The sequence below is a fragment of the Melanerpes formicivorus genome, unplaced genomic scaffold (genome assembly GCF_026170545.1).
Source record: "Melanerpes formicivorus ecotype bairdi unplaced genomic scaffold, bMelFor1.0.p_v2 SCAF_50, whole genome shotgun sequence".
NCBI lineage: Eukaryota > Metazoa > Chordata > Aves > Piciformes > Picidae > Melanerpes > Melanerpes formicivorus.
The window spans coordinates 3,446,146-3,455,658 of record NW_027142402.1 but is presented as its reverse complement, the minus strand read 5'-3'; the positions used below and the strand labels follow the sequence as shown (position 1 = coordinate 3,455,658).

The 9,513-nt window shown below is 46.9% G+C and overlaps 1 protein-coding gene across 2 annotated transcripts in view; it reads left to right on the top strand.

The window, feature by feature from the left end:
* The first annotated feature begins 8,944 nt into the window (after window positions 1–8,944).
* Window positions 8,945–9,513, top strand: part of PDSS2 (decaprenyl diphosphate synthase subunit 2) — an 80,661-nt gene continuing 80,092 nt past the window's right edge. For both annotated transcript variants that reach the window (XM_068160479.1, XM_068160478.1), the window contains exon 1: window positions 8,945–9,420. In XM_068160479.1, the coding sequence (XP_068016580.1) occupies window positions 9,194–9,420 (227 nt within the window). In that variant the 5' untranslated portion in view covers window positions 8,945–9,193. The remainder of the gene's footprint in view (window positions 9,421–9,513) is intronic.

Sequence of the window (9,513 nt, the reverse complement as noted above, 5' to 3'; positions counted from 1 at the left end):
CTCACTGTAAAAATCATCCAGCCCAACATTCCTGCTCAAAGCAGAGCAGGATTGGTCTCTATCCAGTCATATGTTGAATATCTCCAAGGATAGAGACTCTGCTGCGTCCCTAAGCTACCTGTTCCAGTGCCACCTCCACAGTGAAAAAAGCATTTTCTTACATTTAAATGGAATTTGCTGTACTTTAATTCGTGCTGAAGTGCCCCTTGTCCTTTGACTGAGAAAAGTCTGGCTTCAGCTTTGGGCAGCTTCTGGGAGTCAGGGGTCAGGGCCTCCATGGCTATCTCGAGTAGCATGCACGGAAATCCTGCCCACAAACAAGTCAGCCCCTGCCATGCTGGGGTTTATCCTGAGCATCACTAGAGGTCCCCAGATACACCCCCACTCCTGCAAACTCAGGCACCAATTCACTTGGCTTCCAGAGGCAAATCTCTGTGTTATTGCTTCCAAGACAACAGGAGAAATCGCCTCTTGCATGCTCCACATGTGTCCCAGCTAGGGCCTCTTAAGCCCTGCTGTGAGGATCTGTAGGCTGAGGTTTATTGGCTTTACCTAAACTGCCAAAACTAGGTCCAAGGCCAACTTCAAACCCTTATGATTAGTTGAGGTCTTCTTGTCTGTTGTTAACTAATATTACAATTATCAGTTAGCATTACAGCTCTTTTGCAGATGAGAAATCATCGAGAGAGAGATAAAGTGACAAAACACATGTACTTGAAGGGCCTCGCGGCCTCAGCTAGAACTCAGCTCTTGTGTTTTGTAGGACAGTGCTGTCACCATTAGAACATGTAATCTAACCTTCTTGGAAAAAAAAAGGAAATGTGAGCCTCCCTTTGAACCAGCTTGACTTTGAGCTCACTCCTGAAACACCAACGACCTTTGAAGGAGCAGGAGGACACCACCATTGACAGATTTTGCCTCAGTTGGCTGCAGATGAAGTTATTTGAAATAACTGCCAAAGCTGGAATTTATCAGACTTTTTCACAGATTCCACAAAGGCAGGGAAATTCAAAGTTGAAAGGCTTTCTCCAGGCAGCACATGCCAGGCATTTGTGCATGAATTGCAGGAGGGGAAATGATATGTTTCTTTAGAGCTGTTGTTGCCATCACGGAAAGCGAACAAGCATCTGTGCTTCGGAAATCAGTGGAGGGAAGGTGTTCCGTGAAAGGGAGCATGTGGGAAAGCTGCTTAAAATGGTGAGGGTGTATGGAAGAAGCAGGAGCTCTGAATGCCATTGGGGAGAAGAACTGCAACAAGGCTGACACATAGAAAGGTGGTGAGAAAGCAAAAAGAAATGCAGAGAGGAGTACACTGAAGGAAGAGGGGGGAAAAAAATGAAAGACTTTTGGCTAGAGACAAGGTCTGAGCAAATTCCAAGAGGGAGAGAGGAAGAGAGAAAGAGGAGAAGTTATGGGGCAGATGGAAAATGTATCTATTGGATGATTGTGCAGGTGAACATGTAAGTTCAAGTTGTGGTGTGTTTATCTGTGCAGATAGATAGAAAGCTGAAAATCAGGTGTGTGAGCAGGGCTCCTGATACCCCAGTGATCTACACAGTCATGCTACACCCGGTCTGTAATAAGGTGATTGCTCCTCTGTAGCATTTGCCTCTGATCCTGAAACATGGGAAGGTTCACACTTAGCAATATTTAGTTCAAGAGGACTTGCTCACCTTAAATCACCATAAGTAAGGGTTGCACTGCCACTCCTAAGGTTCTTAATTTCACTCTGGGGCTGATGATTTCCTGTCTCACTGCACTGTGAAGCTGAATCCAGAAGAACAATTTAATACTCGAGTGCCCTGATCCAGGCAGATGCTTTGCCTTAAAGTGTTGCATGCCTGCAGCTCCCCCCCAGGGGGTGACGGGTGCTAAGCACCTCTGAAAACCAGGTCACCACCACTCAGGAGCTCTGAAAGGAATGGAGGTGCCAAGCTTCAGACTAAATTTACAAGCAAATGACATCACCATGGCAGAGTGTCTCTGAAGGACTGCCGCGCTTTTGGTCATTTGAGTTCTGGTACATAACAGGCAGGCATTTGTAAATGGGGTGCCTGTGCAACTCCTGACAGCCTCCTGAGATAACACAAGGATCCAAGAAAGAGGGAATGAGAGGGGAAAAAGGGAGGTGGGGAAAATGAATATAACAGAAAGGGAAGGAGATGCTGTTCAAGAGTTCTCTTAGACTAGCTAGGGCATTGCCTCGTTGGCTCTGGATGCAAACTCTTAGTCAGGAGGCTTAAAATAACCAGAATGAAGTGGGGCTTCTTCCACAATGAATAATCAAACTGTGGAACACATGTCCACAGGATATTGGAGGGAGCAAAAATCTGGAGAGCTTGAAGGAAGAGCTTAGAAGAGGCAGACTTGGAAGTTCTGGAAAACAGATCCATTTTGGTTTATTAAACATGATTGACCTTATAGAGCATCTGGCTCAAGAAGCCTCTGAAGCATGGTCAGGTGGAAGCTGAGTGGACATGCCACAGGAAACACTTCTCCATACTTCCTCAGTTTCTCATTCCCTTCCCTTAAGCACTTCATACTGACTTTTACTGGAGACAGGGTGTTTTACCTTAGATGCTCCTTTCATCTGACTCAATACTCTGATATTTTATTTTGCATTAGCAGCTTATGGTTTTCCTTCTGTAGCTGACTTAACTAGCTTGGCCTAGATCAATTGTTCCTCCCCTTGTGCAGCAGCAGTAACTATGATTGCCATAATGTTCAAATTTTAATGATTTTAGAGCATGTTCTGAAGTGGCAGGCAGGCATTTTAATTACAAGGTTTAAAAGGAGAACAGATGCAAGTGAGTCAAGTGCTAGGTAAAAATAAAAGCATCATCCCCTGTACCCTGAGGGTCATCACTCTTTGACTCCAATGGACTGACCTCAGGATAAACTCAAAAGCAGAGGGACTCATAGTGAAAACCACCTACCTGGGACAGAAGAGTTTAGCTAGACTGGGGGAATATAGAACAGATGAAAACAGAACAGATGAAAGCCTTTGTTTATCTTGGTTTGATTTTCCCAAAGCCATTTAGTCAGTGCTATTTAAAAGACATTATTTAGTTCAGACACAGAAGGACAAATCCATTTTTTATTGTTCTAGCTTGGGTTTTCTAATTCCAATTTTAAAACCACTTTATCATCCAGGTTGACTTGCCTATAGAGAGACTTGGTTCCCAGACAGACATGACTTGGGTAGTGAGGCAGTGAGTGGGCACAGAGGGAAAGAGCCCCTTAGAAAACCGTTTCCTCCAGTTCTCTGGGCTTTAAAGTCGATCAGTAAACAGCAAGCCAGTGCTGAGTGCTCGTGCTGTGTGGCACTGCTCAGGGAGTGGCTAGTGGCTCGCTCAGGAACTGGATCTTTCAGGCAAGCTTCAAAGGGGACTCAGAAAAAGAAAGGCACAGCAACCCAGGTGGAGGTAACAAAGGCACCAGTGACTTGTGCAAAGTTTACTTCAGAGGAAATGTGCAGCCAGCCTCAGTGGAGAATGCATAGCTTCCCATCTGAGTGAGACATAGAGGAAGACAGAAAAAGATGTACAGAGCTTCTCCCCTCAAACCCAGCACCACTAGCAGGAAGACTATTTAGCATTGTACCTATGTTTTGATTATGCATCTGAACAGCAAGCAGCAAAATATAAATACCACTTCATAAATTACATGCATTTAGTCCCTAAGAAATAAGCATTTTAACTGAGAAAAATGCTTCCAGTTATTCATTTAAATGCGTATAAAATGTGTGTTTTGTATATGTTTGCCATTTTCCTACCACACTCTGACTTCAGTCCCTGGGTTTTATCACTACCTAGTAATTGTGGAATGATTTAGGCAGAGTTTTGCAATCTGTTTTTCACCTAACATACAAAACCCACCCCCTTCTTTTTCACCCTCCCAGATCACATCATCCTCTGTGATTTTAAGGGATGCTGAGATGGAATTCACTATAAAGAACCAAATCCATAGAAAATCTATAGATCTGTGGAGCAGGGAATTTAATAGAAGGCATGTCAGTAAACCTTTGTTCAGCATGGCTGTCATTTCCTCTTCGCTGCATTTCACTCTTGCCCAGATCATGAACTCCTTAGGTAAGAGACCATCTCCTTTGTCCCAGTTTTGATATGTGTCTGCTTGGAGTTTCCCACTGCTGCTAGGGTTCAATTAAACACAAATAATAAATAGTTAATGGGTTGCCAAGCTGCAGAGGTGGGGCTGATCAGCTGTGGTTAATGATGGATTAGGAATGGGGGAACTGATAAAGCTGAATATTTAAAGGCTAATAATGTACAGGATGATGGATGCTTTGTCAGCTTCGATTGCATATGACCAGAACTAACATTGTGCTTATCTTCTTCCTCCTTCTCCTGTAGATTACTCCGCTCCAAAACATTGCTGTTTTGAGAGTCTCTGTCCAAATTCCCCTGAGTGGAGCACTGCCCATCACAGGAGACAGCCCAGGAGGCTGTCTTACAATTGCAATTGGGTTGGGAGGTGAAAAAACAGTGACTCTACAAAGGAGGGGCGTTATCAGCTGCACACCCGCCTGCTCCTCTCCCTATTCAGCTTCCTGAAATGGAGGGATTTCGATTGATTTTGTTTTCTTTGCAGTGCTAGCTGGCGAGCCAGTGAGAAGGGAGCTGTGTTCTGTGAGCGTGTGGCACAGCAGGGGCAGGTCCCGCTGCCTGCGCAGCGCTGCCGACAGCCACCGGGAGCTTTGGCTTCTCAGCCCTGCCACGCACCGAGGAGCTGCTGTAGCCCTGCGTTCTGTGTGCAGGCTGAAACAAACACCTGCTCGTCAAAAGGATCTCCCTGGATCACAGCTATATTTATCTAGTTGTTGAATAAAGTCCAAATTATAATGTGTTTACTATCATTTATTAGCCAGCAACATGTCACATTCTGAAATTGGTGTATTTAGGCTTAAAAGTCAATGCTCTTTACTGCCAAATTCTGTCCAGGGGATGTGGCTGCTACTGAATTCAACTGATGTTAGACAATGCTGGTTTTTCAGGGTCTAACTATAGGATCAATGAGGCCTTCATCCTTCTCAGTAGCCTGTCAGCTAGTAGGAAGACAGGCAGTCCTGTAGACAAGACATAGACAATGAGGTCAAGAGTAGTGCATTCTATTCTCAGTCTGCCTTAGGGGTTTTGCAAAGCCTTGAACAAATCACACAACCTCTGTGTTAAACCTCCTGACTTCCACAATGGAAATGATCACAACCATCTACTTCCCTGGGATGTTATGGAGTAAATCAAATTTCTCTATGTATGGAGAGGGGGAGTGGAAGACAAGCACCTGGATGCTTTGGAAGGAACTGACATACTCCTCTTAGCTTTCATTGTTGTAAACAGCCTTAGAGGGCATCTGAGCTTTAACATAACAAAAAATGAAGCACCCTCTAGAAGAAGCTGTGGTATAGCTAGCACAATAAATTGACATTGCTAGCCACATTCTCCTATTTATTCTGGATAAAGGCAGCATAAATGTGAAAGATTGAAAGGTCAAATGCTCCCAATCACATGAGAATCTTTTGCAATTGTTTTACTCCAGATGGTAGCCAGGAAAATATTTCCACATTTCATTTGTTAGAAAGGACATCCAGAGCTGGAGTCAGTGGTGACTTTGATGTATTCTCTGGTACAGCAGTCCAGAGCATGCTGATGTAAACAAAAGCATCTCTTCACCTTTCATCTTTATTCCTCAACTTTTGACACTGGCCCCCTGCAGTAGCTGCTCTCTCCTCCTGGGGAACCTTCACAAACTCAATTGATAGAGAAAAAGAAACCCAGGAGCTTCATTTTTCTTCTCTATTTAAGGCTCTAAAGAAATAGACACATCTCTTGTACAGCCACTGAAGCTCTTGAAACACTGTGGGTTCTTCTCCTCAATCCTGAGGGGAACCATGTCAAGAAGGAGGAAAAAACAATTGAAAAAGTGGTTTTGTCCACAACTTAAAATGTGGTAACCACATCATACTTCCACTTCTGATGGGTTTTTGGAGAGAAAAACTCAGAAACTCTAAATTGCAGGCAGAGCAAGCAGCAATGCCTACGGGTAAGCTGGTCCATCACAACCCATCACAAGCCCCTGGCTTTTGATGCCTGTAGCTGTTAAATATTAACTAATCTGGAATGATTCTTTTCTGATTGGTGTGTCAGCCTGAAGCTGATTTTCAAACACTTCAGTCAGCCTGCAAACTGAGGAGGGCAAAACATACATTTTGCTTGTGCTGAAAAGTACTGCTGGATTGCACAGCTGAGAGCCTCTCCTATCTCCAGGCTCTACAGATGCAATTTGGCAAAGGTTTTGCCAAGGATTTGATGGGTGGGGGAATGTCCCTGACTGTTTCCATGAGAAAACCATAAATACAGACCTCTGGCCAGAATGGTCTTTCCACATTATGCTGTCTGAGAAGCCCAACAGTAATGGACATCTGCTGCAGGTTTACTGGGGGTGGGCAAAACTTCCTGGCAATGGCTTTTCCTAGCAACAGAGGCTTTTGTGGAAGGGAGTGCAGGATCCAAGAGAGGGTTCTGCTGTTGCTCCCCACAGTCCCACCCAGAAACATGTATGAGAAGAAGAGTCCATGATTAGGATGCAGGCTGTGCAGACAAGAGAATGATAGGAAGTTAATGAGAAAAAAATGAGCAGGCTGTGACAAGAATGAAAGAACAGGAGGGATTGTGTGTGGGATTGAAGTGAAAAAGTGCAGAAGCTGGACCAAGAGTAGAAAATGAACCACTGAAGTGAGACTGTTACATTGTGAAGAGAAGGGATGAAGGCAGAGTTGAGAGTGAGGGACAGAGAGTCTTTGGGTACTACAGTATAACTTTTCCAGAGTCTCTGTTCCCAAAATAAAGCTGTGAAACTCACTGCCAAAAGCTATGCTTTATTTTTTCCAGCAATTGCTGCCTTTAAAGAACATCAACCTACAGCTGGTGAATGCTCTAGTGGTGGTGTGCAACACTGTGGCTATCAAGGGTATTGCCTTAGTTCTAAAGTCAGTTTGGACTTGGGAGAACTCTACATCAAGGGGGCAGAGGTTATCACTTTCTTAGACTCTAACACAAAGAACAGTGAGTCTGAAAGGCTAAAGTCTCACACATCAGGAGATGGGTGGTTTCCTGCTCATAGAGCTCTAATTCTCCCCAGTTTATATGTATTATTATTTTAAGCAGACTTTAATTGCATAATCATGTTAGTTTGCACAGAACACTTACCACATTAAGTGCAAGAATGGATATGGCTCAGGCAGTGAATCAAGAAGCTTGTCACCATTACAGGGTAAGGTGCCTCGGTAGCTCCTCTTAAGTGCATCCCTCCGGCAGTTCTCATTAACTTAGACTTTCTGCATAGAAACATGCCACTGCATTCTGTCATTGGCAGACTATTTATGAGCTGAAACTCCTCATTTAGCAACAGTTTGTTCCGTGGCACTAGCTAACTAAACGGACTCAATGGCAGCTCCTTCAAAGGAAAGCTTCATTCTCTCAGAGATAAGCAGCACAGTAAGCAAAGACTGGACACCAGAACCTCAACTCTCCTCTCATCTCTCCAGTTCTTGCAGGTTCTCTCCACTCTTGCTTTTTTTCCCTCTCCAGTTTGAGAGGTTGCTTACAAGATGCCACAGGCAGGTGCAGCCACTGTTGACACCACAGTCAAAACCCTTTCCTTGGAACAGCAACTTTTTACAGTTTTGGTGCTCCTTTAGAGTTGTCTGAGGTGTAAGCACAATAAACACCTTGTCATTGTCTCTGCAATCAGGTAAAGGGGTTCCTTTTTAGCAGCTTCCCCCCTGTAACGTGAAGAGTTATCTGTGCTTTACTGGGCTGGACATAATCTTTCTTTGTGATGAAATTGGCTTTCTAGCTACACCATCTTTTACAGTATCCTTCAATGTAACCCTTCTTAGTCATGTGGTGTAATGCAAGTAAGTGACTTGCATCTTGTTATTTGCAAAGATCAGAAACTGATATTTCACATGGAGGTAGCCAGTAGGCCTCTTTCCTCCTCAGAACTCTGTGTGATTCGCTGCAACAAAGCCTGGAAGTTACAGAAGGGATGGTTATGTGTGATTGTAAAGAGGAAAGAGATCATATTCATCTTGGTGGAACTGAGAAGACACTTAAATCCACTTTCTGAAGATGGCCAGTGAATCTTCCTCTTCCAGGGCACAGGAAATCCATTCTCTGAAGCCACAAAAGCTTTGGATGCATGTAAGCTGCAAAGAGGTGTCATTGATGGCTGTGCTCACACAATAGAGATGACTTGATACACAGTCTAGAACTGCAGCACCCAGAAGCCTTCAGCTAGGCACTCAAAATCAGTTGTCATTTTGACATTAACTGTTTGGTTGGAAGCACCTCTTCAGCTCACAGGAAGGCTGCTCATGAACACCCCAGCTGTGTCACGGCACAAACCTACACAGCAAGAGTAAGGCTCGCTGCGGCCACGACCCCCAACAACCATGGGAGAAGAAAAAACAGAGAACGCCCCCACACTGCACTTATGGGAACAGGAAAGGCGACTGTGTAGCGTTGAACACCTGATGTGGGGACTCGAGCGGTCTCCCCCGTTGGCGGTATGCACGCAGCGCTGGGGGCAGGCAGCGCACATCAGCCTCTGAGGCATCCCCACACAGCCACCTCCTGCCCGCCGCGGGCCGCGCTGCCCCGCTCGATGGGCTCTCCACGGCCGCACAGACCGCTCCAGGAGGCGACAAGCACAAAGCGGGGAAGTAAAGCGGCAGCCCTTTACCTAGTGCAAAGACTAAAGGTGAAGAGAAAGGGGAGAAACGCCCCACAGGCATTAGAACTCCTTCCCCAAGAGCCGACCTCCCGCCGCTCCCGCGCCGGCCGTCAGGCACGCAGCGGGGTGGGCGAGAAGGGGCTGTCGTACCACTGCGCTTTACGGCCCGCCGTGCTTTACGATACCCAAGATGGCTGCCCCCAGGGCGCAATGATCCCGCTTCGGCCGCCGCGCCGCTGTGGGAGACGCGGGCAGGCAACGGGGCGGCTGCGGGGTCCCGTCGTCCGAAGCTGAGCCGGCCTCCGACGGGAGGGTGCGAGGGGGTCCGCTGGTCGCAGCGAGCTTGGAGGGGCACTCGTGTGGCGGCGCTTGGTCTGCGGAGCCGCGCCGGGGCGAGTTAACAGGAGAGAGAGAAGCCTCCCCGGGACGGTGCGGTGGGATGTGGGGCGCTTTGCTGCGGCGCGGGAGCCGCGGCGCCGGCAGCCTGCGAGGTCTGGCGACGGGCGGCCCACCGTGGAGCGAGGTGGTATCGGAGGCCGAGAAGATCGTGGGGTACCCGACGTCCTTCATGAGCCTGAGGTGCCTGCTGAGCGACGAGCTCAGCAACATCGCCATGCAGGTCCGCAAGCTGGTGGGCACCAAGCACCCGCTGCTCGACACCGCCCGGTAAGCACCCGGCCCGCCGAGAAGCTGCCCCCTTGGCCGCCGGCTGGGGCCCCCCAGCAGGGCTGGGGTTTCGCTTTTCGTGGTGAAAACTGC